General features: G+C 36.5%; 4 protein-coding genes across 5 annotated transcripts; 2 read left to right on the forward strand and 2 right to left on the reverse strand.

The window, feature by feature from the left end:
* On the reverse strand, positions 202-7985 carry LOC18767286 (triosephosphate isomerase, chloroplastic). 2 transcript variants are annotated; one of them, XM_020570165.1, is made up of 9 exons: positions 7767-7985; positions 3245-3271; positions 2720-2789; positions 2184-2307; positions 1638-1722; positions 1390-1522; positions 1103-1276; positions 695-777; positions 202-581 (listed from the first exon to the last, which is right to left on the reverse strand). In XM_020570165.1, the coding sequence occupies exons 1-9, from the start codon at positions 7968-7970 to the stop codon at positions 525-527; spliced, it is 957 nt and encodes a 318-aa protein (XP_020425754.1). In that variant the 5' UTR covers positions 7971-7985; the 3' UTR covers positions 202-524. The 2 variants fall into 2 exon arrangements, with proteins under 2 accessions (XP_020425754.1, XP_020425753.1); XM_020570164.1 differs by lacking the exon at positions 7767-7985 and adding an exon at positions 3545-3893.
* On the forward strand, positions 5372-7767 carry LOC18767376 (4-coumarate--CoA ligase-like 6). The gene is given in 2 exon segments (XM_020570163.1): positions 5372-7531; positions 7533-7767. Coding segments are annotated over 2 exon segments (1704 nt in total). The 5' UTR covers positions 5372-5948; the 3' UTR covers positions 7654-7767.
* LOC18768884 (transcription factor bHLH121) lies at positions 9756-13218 on the reverse strand. The gene is made up of 6 exons (XM_007200315.2): positions 12405-13218; positions 11883-12004; positions 11284-11411; positions 10699-11178; positions 10385-10549; positions 9756-10188 (listed from the first exon to the last, which is right to left on the reverse strand). Exons 1-5 carry the CDS (start codon positions 12530-12532, stop codon positions 10397-10399), a joined length of 1011 nt encoding a protein of 336 aa, XP_007200377.1. The 5' UTR covers positions 12533-13218; the 3' UTR covers positions 9756-10188; positions 10385-10396.
* On the forward strand, positions 14716-18732 carry LOC18766607 (translocon-associated protein subunit alpha). The gene is made up of 8 exons (XM_007201306.2): positions 14716-14943; positions 15583-15747; positions 15835-15885; positions 16107-16195; positions 17119-17196; positions 17351-17554; positions 17789-17860; positions 18321-18732. The coding sequence occupies exons 1-8, from the start codon at positions 14877-14879 to the stop codon at positions 18369-18371; spliced, it is 777 nt and encodes a 258-aa protein (XP_007201368.1). The 5' UTR covers positions 14716-14876; the 3' UTR covers positions 18372-18732.

Here is a 20228-nt window from a genome sequence, read left to right on the forward strand (position 1 = left end):
CTCTCATTCATGTGATTGATAGCAAATTAGCTTCTTAATTAAGGATGAGTCCATGGAATTCTTTTTTATCTTCCTTTATTCTTCAATTTTAGTTTTTAGCTTTCCATTTGCCAAAGATATAATTTATTTATTCAATTATTTTCGAGTATTATGGCGAAGGCAGTTATTTTCAATTACCAAATTCACTATGAGATATGAGAATTGAGAAAATGAGAGGACCCCTTGATGTTGATTTCATTATGAGAGAGGACCCTTTTGTTCAAAATGTTTTAAGCTTAAAATGACTCGTATTGCTCTAGCGTCCACCAGACAATAAGTGGCCCATGGAAAATGGATAGAAGATATTTCCTATCTTTATGAGGGGAGGAAAACCTCAAAAATGACCACACAAAAAGAAGGAAAAATAAAGAAGAGGAAAAAAATCCGTATGATAGGCTGGCTCATACATTTGTTACAACAAAGCTTCAAACTCAAAGTACCTTCGCATGGCCCTTTATTTGATCCTGGTGCCAAAACAACCATAATCAAGCTGCAACTTTCTTGGCTGTTACGGAATTGATGATGGTAGCGAATTCAGGACCCTAGGTGATGAAAACTCAACTTGTTAGTGTCATTTGCAAAAAAATTACAAACGGAAAACAAAAAGGATCTAAACCACATAGTACTCTCAAGGCAAATATTTGCAGTACTATACCTTTAAGGAAGCACCACCAACAAGAAAACCATCAATATCTTCCTTCTTTGCAAGCTCAGCAGAATTGCCTCCATTTACAGACCCTGAAATTGGATCCCAATTTAGTTACAACACTACCGGAAGTCGGATATTCACTGAGAGCTAAGACTAGAATATCCCAACTAGCTGAGCACTGAGCAGAATCATTATGTTCAAATGATTCTACGACAAGGGTCCAGGTTGGATGTTTCTAAAGTTGTCTACATCTTACAGTATAGATGATACCATTATTGCCAATATATTAACATGAATTGGTCTCCCTTGACCTATTTTAAGAACATGCATAAGTGCTTTCTATTGCTTAATCACAGAGGTGAAAGTTGTAAGAAACTGACGACCAATCAAAAAGAGTTGAAGGAAACAAGCTACCTCCATAAATAATTCTTGTTTTGGATGCAACTTCTGGTGACACATTCTTTTTGAGCCAATCACGAACAGCTACATGTACTTCCTGAGCTTGTTCTGGACTGGCCACCTTACCAGTTCCAATGGCCCATACAGGCTCATAAGCAATAACTATATTATCCCAGCTGGGTACTGCATCTGCACATAATAGACAAATTAGTGTTATACACAACGGACAAGCTATTCATTTTGAAACAGGACTCCAAAATTGGCTGCACAATCATGAAAAAGAAAAAGCATTTAGAAGTTACCTGCAAAAGCCTTCAGTTGCTGAAAGCAGATGTCAAAAGTTTTCCCTGCTTCCCTTTCTTCTAGCTTCTCACCAATGCAAGCAATAACTCCAAGACCCTCGTTCAAGGCATAGGCAGCTTTCTTTCCTATAAACTGCAATTAATAAATTTCAGTTACATTTTGAAAACTTATCATAGATCAGAATATACACTAATCATTTTCTCTAGAGACCTTCATAAAAATTTAAAGAAATATTTGGAACATTCACCTGATCGTCTTCCCCAATTACATGCCTCCGTTCCGAGTGTCCAAGAATAACCCATGTGGCCCCAATATCCTTCAATTGTTCAACGCTGCAAAATGGAAATGGTAATTGTAGTAATTATATGAGTTCATTAAGCTGAAAATGCAACCATAATAGAACTATGAGAGGCATATGTCAACTCAGAGCTTATATATACTACTATTACAAGATCTGTTTCAGATGTTTAAGCCAGAATCTTAAAAGGACCACTCATTGTCCTTGCAGTACAATGAACAAATAACCTTTTTGAAATTGATGCCAAATTCAAACAGGATTCTTACAATGTTTAGAAACAGTTTTCAAGATATAATTCTAGAGGAGCTTCAAAAGGGAGGGGGGAGCACAGAAATATAAACTATGAACCTACTACCCAGCAAGTTTAAGATAAGTCGTGATGCGAATAGTCTCCAATCAAGACAACCAAAGATAAATTTGTAATAGCAAGATGAAAATGTATGTCTCTGTGAAGGACAAACTACTAAGAAATTTAACAGGGCAGAGTAAACTAACCTGATTTCTCCCGTGAAAGCGCCACCTTTTCCAACCCAAGAATTTTGACCAGATATTTCAATACGATCTGTTAATGAGTTCTTCACCTGATCGATGTAAAGAAATGGTGGTGCAACAATAACATCTGTACATATCATAAGAAAATCAAAAGTTAAAACCACTACAAATTCATATTCTTAAATGATATATAAATGAGATCAATACAAACTGACTTTTACACAAATGACTCTATTCTGTACCTACAAAGTAACGTAGTGGACGTGCCACCCTTAACCACCTATGCCCAACACCTTTTCGCACGTTGCATACAGTTCCAAGTTTCTTCCCTAGCTACAATTATATCACTGCCTTATTTTCTAAATAAGACACATACACTCAAACTTATTGATCATCAATTCCAGTCACGCAGAGTTTCCTTCTCACTAGATTTTGGTCATTCATCATGTATAATGTACTGGCAAGACTAAAGCAATCTAGTAAACCTACTGCAAATTGAAAAAGGCATATACTGAAGATCAAACGTAACATTATCTCACCAACATCTGCTTCCAATTTGGCACTGTTCAAGTCAGAGACTAGCTTGCTGATAGAGTCTTTTGTGCCATTCTGAATGAAACAGCAAAGATGAAAACGTCACAAGAAGAACTGAGCCATCTTAAGAGTTCGAATGCGTATAAATCTTCAATATCCAACAAAAGCAGGCTAAGAAAATACATTAGAGAAAACAGACTCTACAGAGTTTAAAATACTTACTTGTAAATTATGTACCATTGGAAGTAACACTAGATTAACAACAAATTTGAAATTCGAAATAGAATTGAAATTTCAAGGGCAGTGGTGCGCTGGATTTATGTTTGAAAAAAAAAAAAATTGGTTGAAAGGTGGTAGCTTTCGAAAGATGATATAATGAAACTTCAAAATTGAGAATGTGTTTGAGTGGAAATGTTCTGAGCATTTCAGCCCCTTTGCTCTATGAAGGAAGCATAAAAATTCTTTCAACACAAAGAGAACAATTTACTAGAGGTAGTGCAAACAGACATTGCAGTCAAAAGAGTACTTACACACTTCCAGTTTCCACCAACAAAGAACTGCAAACACAACAAAAGATACAATTAATTACAAATATATATATATATATATATCCAAAGAGGAGAGAATCTATAAGAGTAGAGAATCCAAAAATATCCAGAAATTTCTAGTGAAGAACAATCGCATTCTGAAACTAAGGATAATTTCACCATTTTCTTAATACCTTTAATCAATTGAGATCCAAGATTTTTCCTTTCATTTCCACATTTTCTCGGGAAACCAAACAAAAACAAGGAGAGATAAAAACAAGGAAGTTCGAATAAATAACAGACCTTTCCAGTGCCGGCCATGGCGACGATGCCTCTGGAGGCTTTGCGGGAGGAGGAAGAGAGGCGGAGCTGGGAGTGAAGATGTTGGAAGAGGGAGAGAGACTGGGTGTGGTCCAACTTGGAGCACGATCGTCGCAGACCGGAGTAAGAGGAGACGGATTTAGGGCCAGAGAGTTGGGAAGCGAGAGATGTGGAGGCCACCGACATGCCTAACTCAGTGAGTTGGAGCTTTCGAGTTTGGGTTTGCTTCCTCTGTGTTTTTACTTGTATTTCACGAGTGAGAGAGTGAGTCACTGAGAGAAAGAGGGTGGTTGGGTTTTATGGTAACCAGAAGGATTGTTAGGATAGGAGGGATGGATGGTTCACGCTGTTATTTAGAACGTCAAATGCACGCGATTTTTTCCCCTTTTTTTTCTTTTTTCTTTTTTAAAAACTTTACCAACCAACAATCTAGGGTTTGGTTTTTTTACTGGTTGTTTGTTTGTCAGGTACCAACCAAACGATCACCTACCCTATTCCTACCAAAAATTTGCCAACGGCTACGATTCCCTCATTGTTGGTTGCCCTCGTGGCTTTTCCTTGTAATTTTTACTTTAATACAAAAAATATACATAATTCTATTCAAATTTACTTGATACATGAAATTTATAAACCGAAACGTATCTAAAACTAATCTTGAAACATTCTACTCAAATTATTTCCTCAACAAGTGAGTGAGACATGATATTTTCCTTCGTTGTCAATAAATAAATAATTTTATTCTTATGTGTAAGAAAATTATTGTGAAAACCTACCGCCTTGTATAAAAACCAAGAATTAACATAGGTTTCATCCGAAAAGAACATAGGTCTCATCTATGATGACATTCTTTGGCTGTTCAAACCTATATAGGAACAGTCCACCATTAGTGAATTATTATAATAATAAGTAGAGCAACTGTTGCCCATTCATTTTCTATGTTTTTACTTCAGAAATGATGACACAAAATAATAAGATAATATTATATTAAGGGTCGATGAAAATTGATTTCTGTCTTTATTAGAAACATCCCTTGTTGAAGTTGATTCATTAGAAACATAATTAACCAATTCCTACAACTGAACTCTTTGGCTCACTAGAACGCAAAGACAAACGTTTATTTTGATTTTAAAACCTAGTAAGAATGGCTGGGAGAGTCTTGAGGTTTCAGTACAAACTAAGAAACGGTTAAGAAAACAGTTGAGATAATAAGGTCAAGTTAGCCGCTTTATTTTGTCTTTCATTAAGCATTTGTTGGTCAAGCATGCCAAAGAGACAAAAAAGCATATTCATTTTGGATCAATTTCGGTATGGTTGCATCATATTAGACATGCACTCAAAATACACATACATGTATATACACGAGCTTTGGTTCAATGACGAACAACATATGGTCTCCACTCTTCCGAAGTCCATCTTGAGTTCGAATCTTATAAACGAGAACGACAGTAGTTGAATTAGTAAAGATTCCGCTTAATGAAGCAACTGCAATTATATTGAGAAATCTACGGCATAGAAGGCTCTCTGGCCAATTTTCATCATTCACTCCTAGTGTCGGGTTGGATGCTAATCATTTTATCCGTTTATCTAATTTGTGGCTTTCATTGGACATTTCCTTTCTATTCATGCCCATGAAATGAAAGCAACCCCCACTCAAAATCCCTTTCCAGCAATTTAGTCCAAAAGTTTTCACCAATCACAGCCCGTGACATCATCACGTATTGGCCTTTTTGGACCTTCAGGATTATGACATGGTTCGTTTTTATACGAAAAGATCTTCAGATTCGTCTGGAGAAAATGCCACACTTTTTAACTACAGACGGTCATCTGGCTTCTATGCCAAGAGATCTCACAGACTCTCACCTTACTAAGACGTGGTAAGTCTTAATCTCTTATACACCATACAGTCTACAATTTCATGTCCGTGTACAGTCGGACGTATTTTTATACTCAGATCAGATGCACTTTCAGTGAAGAATTGATTGGTGAGAAGGAACAGAAATGAACATTGTATTATTTCATCTGAGTCATCTCCATGACTCATGTGTAGCCCAACATTTCCCCTTATGCACCTTCTCCCTCAATACAAAAGAATCCCTAAAAATCCTAGTCAGCAAATGCCATTGAACTAAGTATCGCGGGTTCCACACCAAAGGTTGAGGCCCGGGTCACACAAAATTTCAAAGGATTTGGAATTGGCAAGCATGTTTTCTCATGGTAACCTTTTCGAACCCTAGTCAGCACTTCTGATCTCTTGCTCACTTACTATTGACCGTTGAAATTTGTGGCCACCAACTGTTTGATCAAATGAGCCTTAGACTCCTATGGGATACAAAACAACAGAAACCTACCTGATCCAATCTTTTCTAGCACTCTCTAGCTAGCTACAATGGCCCCACCCTCAAACACCAACTTTAACTCCCATATATCAGGAAAACAGAGCATTAACCAGAAAGCTTTAGCTGCAGAACAGTTTCCTTGGTGGTTTTCACCAGAAACAGGAATTTACCAGAGCAAACACCTTTCCATTGACCTCCCATCAGACCCTTTTCTTGATATTGTCTCCTTCATTTTCTCACACCAGCATGATGGGGTTTCCTCAGCTCTCATTGGTTCCTCTTGTGGGTCTGCAATATCTTACTCACAGCTCTACTCTTCTGTCAAGTCCATGGCCTCTGGCCTCCAGCAAATGGGAATCTCACAAGGTGATGTTGTTTTGCTTCTTTTGCCAAATTCCATTTACTATCCCATTGCTTTCTTGGGTGTTATGTACCTTGGTGCTATTGTCACAACCATGAATCCCCTCAGCAGTGTAGCAGAAATCAAGAAACAGATTGCTGATACCAAAGCATGTCATGCTTTTACTGGACCTGAGAATGCCGATAAATTACAAGCATTGGGCATTCCTGCAATTCTGGTTCCAGAAAATGCACTTCCGGGTTCTTCGAAGGACATTTTTTCGGTTTTTTATAAGCTTATTTATAGTAGGTGTTATTTGGCTCTAAGGCCAGTGATTAAGCAGCAAGACACTGCTGCAATAATGTATTCGTCCGGGACTACTGGTGTAAGCAAAGGTGTTATGATAACACATAGGAATTTCATAGCTACAGTTGCCCATTTTGTGCGTTTTGAGGCTTCACAGTACGAGGGTTCAAGCTTGGATAATGTGTATTTAGCTGTTCTGCCATTGTTTCATATCTACGGGTTGTCGCTTTTCATGATGGGTTTGTTGTCTTTAGGATCCAGAGTTGTTGTGATGAAGAGATTTGATGTCAATGAGGTGATCAGGGCAATTGATAGGTATAAAGTTACCCACTTCCCAGTTGTTCCACCAGTATTGACAGCATTGACAAAAAGAGCCAATGATGGCTTGGCCCCTCATAGCCTCAAGAGTTTAAAGCAGGTTTCTTGTGGTGCAGCTCTGTTGAGCATGAAAACCATAGAGAACTTTGTTCAAACCTTTCCTCACATTGATCTCATTCAGGGCTACGGCATGACTGAGACCACCGCGGTAGGAACTCGTGGTTTCAACACCCAAAAACTTAGGAAACCTTCTTCAATAGGGCTTTTAGCTCCAAACATGCAAGCTAAAGTGGTGGACTGGAACACTAGATCCCCTCTGCCTCCAACAAGTACCGGTGAGCTATGGCTACACGGACCGGGGATTATGAAGGGCTACTTGAACAATGCCAAGGCAACATTGTCAACAATTGATGAAGGGGGCTGGCTACACACTGGAGACATTGTGTTTTTTGATGAAGATGGATACTTACATCTACAAGACCGCTTAAAAGACGCGATCAAATACAAGGGCTTTCAGATTGCTCCTGCAGATTTAGAATGTGTGCTGATCAACCATGCTGAGATACTTGATGTTGCTGTGGCAGGTGCCATGGATGAAGAAAGTGGAGAGGTGCCTGTGGCTTTTGTGGTGAGGAAGCACAGAAGTGAACTAAACCATGATGCTGTCATGGACACAAGTTGCTCCATACAAGAAGGTCAGGAAGGTGGTGTTTGTAGATTCAATTCCAAAGTCTCCAGCTGGGAAGATCCTAAGAAGGGAGCTTAGGAAGTTTTTGAATTCTAGACTCTAGGACAAGTTTAGATTGTCTTCAGGTTTTTGGAGTGGGGTTTTATCACATTTTCTCGGGAAACCAAAAAAAAACAAGGAGAGATAAAAACAAGGAAGTTCGAATAAATAACAGACCTTTCCAGTGCCGGCCATGGCGACGATGCCTCTGGAGGCTTTGCGGGAGGAGGAAGAGAGGCGGAGCTGGGAGTGAAGGTGTTGGAAGAGGGAGAGGGACTGGGTGTGGTCCAACTTGGGTCCCGATCGTCGCAGACCGGAGTAAGAGGAGACGGATTTAGGGCCAGAGAGTTGGGAAGCGAGAGATGAGGAGGCCACCGCCATGACTGACTCAGTGAGTTGGAGCTTCCGAGTTTGGGTTTGCTTGCTCTGTGTTTTTACTCGTTTTTCACGAGTGAGAGAGTGAGAGAGTGAGTCAGAGAGAGAGAGAGGGTGGCGGGTTGGGTTTTACGGTAACCAGAAGGGTTGTTAGGATAGGAGGGATGGATCACGTTGTTATTTAGGACGTCAGATGCACCCGATTTTTTCCTCTTTTTTTTTCTTTTTTTTTTTAAAAAAAATTTTACAAACCAACAATCTAGGGTTTTGTTTTTTCACTGGTTGTACCAAACGATCACCTACCCTACTCCTACCAAAAATTTGCCAACGGCTAGGATTCCCTCATTGTTGGTTGCCCTCGTTGTTTTTCTTTGTAATTTTTGCTTTACCCCAAAAATATATATATCATTATGTTCAAATTTACTTGACATATGAGGTTTATAAATCGAAACGCATCTAAAACTAATCTCGAAACAGTATATTCAATTTTTTTCCTCAACAAGTGAGTAAGATATGATATTTTCCTTCGTTGCCAATAAATAAATAATTTTATTCTTGTGTAAAAACCAAGAATTAACATAGGTTTCATCTTAAAAGAACATAGGTCTCATCTATGATGTCAATCTTTGGCTATTCAAACCTATATAGGAATCCGCCATTAGTGAATTATTAATAACAAGTAGAGCAACTGTTGCCCATCATTTTCTATGTTTTTACTTCAGAAATGATGACACAAAATAATAAGATAATATTGAAAATTGATTTCCGACTTTATGCACCACCAAATACGTACGTAGAATTGGGGTAAATGAAAAACCCCTAGTTGAAGTTGATTAATTAGAAACATAATTAACCAATTCCTACAACTGAACTCTTTGGCTCACTAGAACACAAAGACAAAAGTTTATTTTGATTTGAAAGTGGTTTAAAACCTAGTAAGAAAGGGCTGGGAAAGTCTTGAGATTTCAGTACAAACTAAGAAACAGTTGAGATAATAGTTAGCCGCTTTAATTTGTCTTTCATTAAGCATTTTTTGATCAAGCATGCCAAACAAACAAAAAAGCATATTCATTTTGGATAAATTTCAGTATGGTTGCATCATATCATGCATCCAATAGACACATACATGTATATACACGAGCTTCGGTTGAATGGTGAATGACATATGGTCTCCTCCTTTTTGAAGTCCATCCTGAGTTCAAATCTCATAAATGAGAACGACAGTAGTTGAATCAGTAAGGATACCGCTTAATGAAGCAACTGTAATTATATTGAGAAATATAAGGCATAGAAGGCTCTCTGGCCAATTTTCACCGTTAATTCCTAGTCTTGGGTTGGATGCTAATCATTTTATCCGTTTATCGAATTTGTGGCTTTCATTGGACATTTCTCATGCCTATGAAATGAAAGCACCCCACTCAAAATCCCCTTCAGCAATTAAGTCCTTCAAATGTTTTCACCAATCACAGCCCGTGCCATCACGTATTGGCCTTTTTGGACCTCAACTCAAAGATTCAGGATTATGACATAGTTCGTTTTTATACGAAAAGATCTTCAGATTCGTCTGGAGAAAATGCAACACTTTTAACTACAGCAGCTCATCTGGCTTCTATGCCAAGAGATCTCACAGGCTCTCACTTTACTAAGACGTGATAAGTCTTAGTCTCTTACACTATACAGTCTAAAATTTCGTGCTTAAAAATTATGTCCGAAGTCATATCCGTGTACAGTCGGACGTATTTTTATACTCGGATCAGATGCACTGTCAGTGAAAAATTGATTGGTGAGAAGGAACAGAAATGAACATTGTATTATTTCATCCGAGTCATCTCCATGACTCATGAGTAGATTTCCCCTTATTCACCTTATTCATGACAATATTTCCCCTTATTCACCTTCACCCTCAATACAAAAGAATCCCTAAAAATCCCTGCAGCTTCTCCTATCCGCTACAGCTAGATGCAAAAGCCACAATAAACCACATACACTGTTGTTTTCACATTTTCACTGAATAAAATAATGTCTTTCTTGAATATCAAGACTGCTATTTACAACAAAAAATACATATTCCTGTGGACTAGATAACCCTATCTTGTACATTTCCCTGCTGCAATATCAGTGTCTAAACATGCTAACAAAGAGAATATGGAGATCCATTCAACGCCCCATACCTTGCTAATGAAAACCAACCAACATCCTTTGCCACCTTCATGCAAGAAGACACCTGCAGAAAACAAAATCTTTATATTTAGTACTAACACCATAAGCATTCTGCCACAGTATATACAATAGTTTAGTTCAGAGCTATGTCGCATGTTCAAGCAACCTTAAAAAACAGTTCACTAAAATCAAACAAATGGAGCACTTTGTTGACGTTATTGAAGAACAAAATGACCCTGCCTTGTTCTGTTCTTTGTTACCTTTTCTCTTTTTCAGTCATCAGCTTTTGTGCCACCAACTACGCTATTAGATGAGCTATCCTGTACACTACGAGAAGAAGAACATCTGCTTGAAGAACTCCCTTCTGTAACCTTGATTTCCTTCCTCGCTGACTTCTGAGATTTTCTTCGTACTGATGATAAATCCTACAAAACAATCAAATTACGTCAATGAGGACTGAACTGTCATAGCCCCAAAAGGTAAGATATAGCCAATAAGCTCCATTATAATTTTCTTAAACATGGTTGAAAAGCTTTATATCATTCTTTAAACAACTTAGAAGGCTACAACTGACCTGATCAGTCATAGATCCAGGAGTTTTCAATTCTAGTTCTGTCGTAACATCATTTGAATCCTCACTTCTGTCAATTTTACTCTCCCCGGATAATTTGTTTCTGGAATCTTGTTTGCCTGAAACATGAGACCGACTTCCTGGATGCACTACTGGCGACACATATTGGGTGGACTGCTGTTCAACCAGAGTATTAGGAGTAACATATGGAACAAAAGTTGAACAGGGGTTAGGAATGACCCCAGGATTCTGATTTGGGAAATAATGGTATGGCTGCATATGTGGATGCATGGGAATTGGACCTGGAGGCATTGGCATTGGCATTGGATATGGATATGAAGGTGGGGCCATTACAACTGAGTGATCCATAGCACCCCAAGGGAACATAGCCCTGAGTCTCTGCTGATACTGAGCATTAAGGTTCTCAATGTCAGATTTAAGAGATGCCTTCTCTTCTCTGAGATCATTTTTCTCATGTGTCAACTGTTTATAAACAAAATAGTGATTAGATGCCCTATAAAAGAATCCAGCATTGGGCATAGTTCACCAGGATATAAAAATAAATAAATAAATAAAACACTAAATCACCTCACGAGACTCTTCGGTTAGTGAAGCACAATCAGCTTTAAGTTTGTCTACTTCCGATGTCAAATCCTTCAGCACTTGAATTGTATCAGCTAAAATGGTTGCTTTATCATTTTTGGGTCTGTCTGGATCTGCGTTTTACCGTAACAAATGTAAATCAATACAAAAGTGTGGGATATTCATGCATCCAGCAGTAATACAGGAAAATCCATAAACGTGCACCATAATGAAAGTTGCAAGCAGTTATACAGGAAGAATACTACACATTAGTAAGTTGAAGTAAGTCCCATAAACCAAAAGAAGGAACTTGTGCAAATATGCAGTGGCGCAATGAATTTTCAAATGCAACTCTATATAACGTAGTGGCAGATAAATCGTGTCATATGGCACTCAGTTCCATAAGGACATTCAAACATAAACAATCTACTCATGCACAGTACTATAATGAAATGATACAAACATAAGACAATAGAAATAGTTGTAGATGCCAACATCTCTATCTATGATATCTATGCCAAAGAGGTAGCCAAAGCCCATATGATAAATGGAGTACCTAAAAGATATAAAATCCAAAAAGAATAGAGTATAAACAATAATTGTACCTAAAACATTCCCCAACTCAAGAAACTGCTCGTTCAGTCGATCCCTCCTCAACTTCTCCCGGTCAGCCTTCTGAATCTTTCTAGCCGTTAGACAATCCTTAGTTTCCCCTTCAGGCCTTTGGCTGCAAACAGTAATCCATCACAGATTGACTAGAGGGTAACCACCAATTCGGTGTGCAAGAAAGTCAACTATTGAAAAGGCATTGTGCACACATTGATTCTGATTGTGCACACAACAAAACATACAATGTCCCATTAAACCATTCTCTAAATTAAACTTTTAAATGTGTTTAGCCACAGTTCTCAATTTGATTGTAAGCCCATTTACACTGAAAAATGCATATGAACCTTGAGACAAAACAAAAATTATTCATAATTAGCTCAATCAGAAACAAACCCAGAAAAGATAACACCATAAATCCAAGACTCAATCGTTTTAATTGGACCCCCAGGTGATAAAATGCCAAAATATACAAAATTTAACAAACAAAAAAAACCAGAGATAGAAAGAGCACAACGAACCTTGAATTGGGTTGGGAGCGGCCGGAGGGAGCGCGGGAATCAGGAGGGGGCTGAGGAAATTCTATGGCGGAAGGAAATGGAGGTGGCGCAGATTGGATGAAGCCTTCGTGTTTGAACTGCTGATCCATGAGAGCCTACACGAATTATCTGGTGGAAGAAGATGAACATGTAGCCATCTACGACCTGCGAATTGCACCAGCGATGGGTTTCTCAAGTGTCGTAGAAGTGGTTACGAAGCGCGAATCTTATCTGCGCTTACAACCAGAGGGCGTCGTTTTGTGTTTCCTTGGTGACGGACTCGCTGTCGTTCGGAGTTAGAGTTGCCGGTATTTTGACCCTTTTTCGCTTTTTTGTTTTTGTTTTTGTCCAAATGTATTTTATTTTGACTATTGGATGATGGTAGGTATTTTATTTTGACTGATTTATAGGTATTTTTATATACAATCATCCTTTTTTTTGTCCAAAAAAAAACTTTATTTCAGTGATTTTTTTACTTTTTGTTTCTTTTTATAAGCATATTTCATTTTATGAATTGTAATGCAGACAGTGTAATGTACCTAATTTGATACCATAAACGTATTTAATTAGTATTTAACAAGAGTTATTTTTTTCTGTAGCTAATATCGATGGAAGTACGCTCAAAAGTAGGGATTCTTGATATGTCGATTGCTTAATTAAAAAAACTTAAAATAACAAAAAACGTTTGTTTATGGAAATAACTAGGTATGTTTGGGATTGCCACCAAAATATTAAATTATATTTTTTAATAATAAAAGTGTTTTTAAAGAGTATAGTTGTGTGGTTATACTTTAAAAAAAAAAAAAAAGAGCCTAGTCGCTAGGTGGGACCTTTCTTTTTTTTTAATAAATATTTTCATGTATTATACACTTATTTTTTTAATAAATAATAAATATAATATATTTAAAGAGTATAGTCGTACAAATATACTATAGTGGTTTTTTAAACAATAATATAGTCGCGCGGATATACTCTTAAAAAAAATCAGCCACGTAGTGCTAGGCGAGTCGTTTTAAATTTTTTTAAAAAATAGTATAGCCGCTCTACTATTTTGGGGCCCTTTTTAATTTTTATTTATTTTCAAATAGTATAGCTATGCATGTACATATAATATTTATAAAAAAAATTATGTATTCTAGACATTATTAGGTGGGTCCCTTTTTTTAATAAATAGAACAGCTGTGCGGCTATACTGGGCTCTTTTTTTCTTAATTTTTTTTTTATAATAGTAAATATAATATATTTAAATAATATACTCTTCATGTAAAGTGTTGTTTGAAAAGCGAAGTAATTACCAAGAACACTCCAACTCAACATACAATTATGGACGACAAATAATATGTATAGTAACATCTATAATAATGTTGTTTGGCTATTCAAACATATAGGTCTCATAGACTTTCTAACAACCAACAGTGTTTTCAAGAAGCACATGGTACCTTAATAAAAATTTGAATACATTTGATACTTGTTTTGTTCATGAATTGACTTCCTCGTATAGTTAGATTTCACTAAGTTATATTTTTTTTATTAGAGCAATAATTTAAAATATTTAAAATTAATCTAATTTACAGTATTAGGGTTCAAACTTGAGTACAAGAAAGTTTACTCATTGCTCTGATTAATTGGCTTAACCCATTTATGTAGCTAGCTACTATCTCTAATATTCTATTTTGGGATAGGTAGATAAATTAAAATGTTATGTATCAAAACTAAATAATTAAGATCTAGTTACCTCACACAATTAATTAAGATACTAGCCTCTCTGCACGCGCTTCTGCGCCTGCGAGAGGTTTTTTTTTTAAAAATTTAAATTTATTTTAGAATTAAAAAAGATAATGGATAGTTGTGTTCCATAAAAATAGGATCCTTATCTAAATTTTCTTTTAATTTTAATTTTTTTAATATGAAAAATTGTGAATTTACCATATTATCCTCATTTAATTAATAATTTGAATTCTTAATGTTTGCATTAACCAAGGGCATTTTCTGGTATTTTGAATGTTTCACCGTTCTCTGCCTTTTGCTATAGATTAAAAAAAAAAACAATTGAGTATATCAAATTTAATTTAATTATTTTTGTTGGTCAAATAATTTAATTAGTATTCAATAAAAAAAACCAATTAACACGATCCGAAACTCCGAATACATCTCACAGACAATTCCATACTCACTTTTTATACGAGACTTGTCGTCCTAAGATTAACGCGAAAGAAAATCAAAACGACGACGTCACGTCAATTTGTGTCCTAAACACAATTTCCAGTATTTTTATTTATTTATTATTCCTATTAATTAATTTAGAACCACGATAAATACTGAATATCGTCGTCATTTTTGACCCATAAACAGAAGCTTAATAAGTCCCTGCTTTGGCACTGTGTCGAAACCCACGCGTTCCTCACTACAAACAATCCACACCAACTCCACCTAAAATAACCAAAGCTCGCACCCATGGAGACCAAGGCGATTAGGGTTTTTCTCTTCGCTCTCCTCCTCATCGCAGCGCCTTTCCTCCAAGGTATCTTTCTCAATTCCCAGATCTAGATCTATTTTCTTTTTGTATTGTCTCATTCATTTCGTCTGCTGAAATATGATTTTATACATCGAAACAATTTACTGGCTAGTCTATGGTCGTTGCATGCTGGGTTTGACTTTGTTGATCCATGCAAATGAGATCTGATTCGATTGCCTTTCGTTTTGATTGATAATGCGCGTTCAATTCGATGTTACATTGTTTTATTGGTTTATGCTCGAATTTAAAATTTATTATTGATGTGCAGCTTTGGGATGGCTTAGTTGAGTTTATTGTTAACAATTTAATTAGTTGAAAGCGAAAAATCACTTTAAGTCGCCTTTTCAGCTAACATGCAATCGCTTTCGTGAGTTTTCTGAAAGCAACTTTATATTTGTTAATGAACTTTTTTTTCCCATGCCTTTTCTGCCAAAACATATGTAATGCGTGCATGCTGGGTTAGATAAGCATACGTTGGGTCTTGAGTTCAATTGGCAGTTTTGAAGCGTGATTTACGTGTTTGATGAGGCCTTGCTGATTAAGATTAAGGATATTGGTAATGGTGGAATGCATGATGGTATTTACATGTATTTGATGTGAATTCGAAGCTGGTTGTACTGAATTTATGGTTCTTCCTCTTTATAGTCGCCAGGGGTCAGTCTGATTCGGAAGTGGATACTTCTGAAACCGTAGAAGAAAGCAGTGATCTTGGGATTGTTGGTGAGGATGTCCAAGATTTTGGAGATGGAAATTTTAGCCCAGCTCCCGGTGTTGATACGATCTGTGTCTTCCCCAAAAACAGCGCTAAATGTGAGAATCTCATCAATATTGTACATAGAAAATTTGCCCCTTTTGTTTGGTTTTGAGAAGTGTTTTACTTTGATCTCGTTTTTGCAGCGGTGAATGCAGGGGAAGAGACTGAACTACTGGTTGGACTGAAAAATGATGGTAATAAACATAAATTTTCTTATGTGATTGGACTCTATCATTCTCTGAGTGCAATGCAATGCTTTGTTCAAAATGTCTTTGTACCTTTATGGTGGGTTCTGTGTTGCCGCATCCCTTTGAAAGAGCAAATTCTTGTTTGTGGTTGTGTTAGTGTACTTTTTTACTTAATTTTTCACAAATGTTTAGAGCATAGCTTAGTTGCTGTTTTGATGAAAAACCAGGGGAGTCAAGCTTGAATGTGATTGCAATCAAAGCCAGTGTCCATCTCCCTTTTGATCACAATCTACTGGTTCAGAATCTTACTGCACAGGTAATTTTTGTTGTGCTTAGTTTACATATCATTATATAATGATCTCTGGATTTGCTTTTGTATAGGTGTGCTTCATTAGGATTTTTTGTTTGCTTTTTAAACATGTTTTTAGAATGTAGCAACATTTTATGACGATTTGTCTTTTCTATTAACTATTGAAGATAATTTGATTTCCATATTGCAGTATAATATCTTTTTATTGGCTTGCTTCTTGAAATATTGCTCTCTAGTTACATGTAATTTATTTTACAAGTGAAGGATGTGTATGTTTAGCAAATAATAGTTTGTTAGTGTCACTATTTTCAACATTGGCTGGATATGCATGTGCAGCATAAGTTTGTTATACGAATATCTTATGGATCTTAATGAAATATCTTTTCATAACTGACTTGATAAAGATCATACCCGTCAATGCCTATTTTTTAGCACCTGACATCGGGCCTGAGATGTGGCGTCCATTCATCTAATTTTATAAAAATTCTTATCCTTCATTTGAATCTTAAGCGGATGAGGGCTGATGATCAGATTGAATAGATGTTCAATATTGCAAATATATTTTGAAGCTCAATCAAGAACATTGTGAGTGATGAGAGGGCAGTTTTGGTCTTTAAGTAGAAGATTCATGTTTTGCCCTATATGAGGCGTTGAACTGATTCATTTGAAAGTATGGGTGCTTTATTACTTTGAGTTGTTTCGACATGTTTCATAACCAAAAGTTTATTCATTCATTTGTTTGTAAAGGGCATTACAATTGGGTTGGTTTTGTATTTTTCCTGCACCATTCTATGCTTTCTAGGTTGTAAACCCCGTCTCTTTAGTTTCATCTTGTGAATTTTGTGTTATGCTTTGCATTAAAATTGCTTCTTGCTAATTATTTTTGGTTATTTGGTCAGTTGTATTTAACAGTGTTGGTTTAATTGTAGACTTTTAACAATGGGTCAGTTCCAGCTTCGGCTCAGGCTACTTTCCCATACATATTTGCTGTCAGCAAGTTCTTGCAGGTACTTGCGTTCCTATGGAAGTTCTATGCATTGCTATTTATTAACATCTGAAATTGCTCGCATTTGCAGTCATCTTTACTTTCAAACGCATTTAAATATATGGAGAGGTTTAAAAGTTATGGTTGGCCTGAAGCAATTTATTTGTATTGTGCAGCCTGGAACTTTTGATCTTGTGGGTACCGTATATTATGAGATAGACCAGCAACCATACCAGAGCACCTTCTACAATGGTACCATTGAAGTTGTTGAGGCTGGTGCTTTCCTGAGCATTGAGTCTGTTTTTCTTGTCACACTTGGATTTGCCCTTCTTGTCCTGCTGGGTCTATGGATTCATGGCCAAATACAACACCTTTCCAAGGTATTGAAACTTATTTGTGAGATAGTTTTATTGCTAACACACTCTTGAGATAAATATAAGAATACACGTATAATATCCCATGGGTATATATGCAATGATGAGAAAAGACAGGAAAGCTCGTCAAATTTTATCCTTTCATCTCCTCATGGCCCTTAGTTCTCATAGTTATGTGTTTATTATAAACTTTGTTTGTTTTTCTCATAGTTCTGTTTTTTTTTGTGTGTTTATGTTTAGAAAACTAAGAGGGCTCCCAAGGTGGAAGTTGGAACCAGGGCTACAGATGCCTCAATGGATGAATGGCTTCAGGTATGCAGTTGATGCTGAATCATTGTACTAAAAAGTTTCCCACAATTTCTTTTCTGTTCACTTGTTTCACTAATTTTCGGATTTTGTGTTTCCAACTGTTCAAACGTGGGCTCTTACAATTCAAAACATTTTTTTTTATAAAGATTTAGATCTCTCATTGACCAAGCAATGCCCTCATATAAACTTTAAAAGTTGTTATTCAAAACAAAAATATGCGTGTTTTAAATGAGTTGCTTCTTGGAGAGCTTCAAACATGTGTTTATAACCTTAGTCTACATTTTGAATGGGGGGATTCGACTAAATTTTTTCATGTTGAGCTACAAGCATCTGTTCTTGTAATTTAGTATATGTTTAGAGCAAGTGGTTCAGCTGAGTGGCTTTAAGTTTACCTTCTATCTTGCTCATTATAAATCCAAGAATCAATCCTGATATGTTTCTCTTTGCTGCTTTTGATGGTCAGGGAACTGCATATACTCAGTCACTCAACAAATCATCAAAGAAGAAGAAATAGATTACAGAATTTGGCGCAGTTCATCTGCACAAGACATTACAGTGAAGTGCAGACTCTTGTAACTCATGCTAGGGATGTGGAGATATTTAAGAGAGGCGGAAAACTCGAGCTAGTTATGGAAATTAGACCAGAAAAAACGGAGAAAAAAAAAACCATGCCTTGGTGTTGTAGACTTGAAAGGATTTTTTACATTTCATTTTTAGAGATGAAGTTGAGAAGTAAAACTAACGCAGATTTTATGTTAGGAATCATACAATTTTGTTGAAGCTATACAATTTTCTTTGAGATCTCTCATTTTGTTCCAAAATTTGCATGGATTTGGCTTACTTGTGGATGAAATTAAAGTTGGTTTTCTGCTTCATATATCTTTGATGATATGTAAGACCGAATGAGGTTTTCTGGTGAGACTGCTGCAGCATGGAAGCTGAAATACGTGCAGCTACCTTCTGTTTTTCAACTATGGAATTTATGCAATGGTGGCAATACTTTGTCGTGAGAAATTTTATTCAATTTTTCTTTTTACAAAGCGGTATTCAACATGATCGAGATTTTATAGATGATTTTTATAAAATTAGCGTCAGATTATGCCAGCTGTGTTTTAAGACAACATCCGATACATTGTCTGAAGTGGTGGTAAATTAGATCAATTAACGTTAGTTGGCCTGCCAAATATTAGGAACAATTGAGTTGAGTTGTCCTGACTGATGTATCAGGATCATGATTTTATGTTGCTCACCTATCTTGTCCTGACTGAACGAATGAACATTTTATTGCATTAGTACTGAGGACTGTAAAAAAATTTCACGTTTCAAACTTCAGGGCATAAAATGATGATGTAGGTTTAGGATTTAGGTTTACTTGATACGTGTGGTTTACAAATGATCACAGGCGAATAGGGTTCAACAGTCTTGTCACCTATTAAATTGTTCTAGCAACCAATTTGTTGTATTTTTTGGGGCCTTAAAAAAATTAAGGTGGGGACGTTCCTTTGAGAACTTCTTCCATCTTGTTTTCACAAAGTAAAATTTATGGATCTGCCACTCCCGATAATTGTAGGAATTCGAATTTGATCTTAAAAGCTGTGTTTGTGTAAAACTTTGTTATATCAGTTATGATATAACTTTTTGGCAAGTTTTCTGGTGGTGGTCCTTTACCTTCTGTAACCTCATAATTGGCAAGTTTTCTGTTTTTGACCTTCGAAGTTAATGACTTAATATTGTAAGATACCCACCAACTTACCTTTCCCACTGGTCTGATTGCTCTACTTTGAGCAGCCCCCTACTTTTTCCCCATCTGCCCTATGCTTCCACAGTTTTGGAACCCCACCATCATGCACATATGCAGTAAGTAACCTAATTTTTTTTTATAAAAAAAGACAAGCGATATTGGGGATAGGAAATTGTACCTAGTACGACCTCAGGTACAAGGGTGAATGTTCTTAACCACATGAGCTACAAGTCCCTCTACAGTAACCAATTTTAAATTCGACAAAGAGAAAAATGGGGTAGGCCGCAGGCTTCAATTCCAATTTCCAACTGCACCAGTCTCCCATTTTAATTCATTTTAATAGGCATATGACGAATGTGTGCACATTTAATAAACATGGACTTGTGATATGATGAACTCGGCTGGTTTTTGTAGTTTGAAATGATCACGTGAAGTAGATATGTGCCTCAGATCAATTATGCAAATGCCACAATTTTTTTCTCCTTTTAGGCTTCCCAACTGCGAGAAATTAAAGCAACCCAATAAAACAAAATATGGGAGCAACAATCATATACACGAAATACTTGTCTTTCTTCTTTCGAAAATAGAAACTCATACTTTCTTATCAATTATAGTTTGACGCGTGTGCCG

Source organism: Prunus persica, chromosome G8 (assembly GCF_000346465.2).
Source record: "Prunus persica cultivar Lovell chromosome G8, Prunus_persica_NCBIv2, whole genome shotgun sequence".
Classification (NCBI taxonomy): domain Eukaryota; kingdom Viridiplantae; phylum Streptophyta; class Magnoliopsida; order Rosales; family Rosaceae; genus Prunus; species Prunus persica.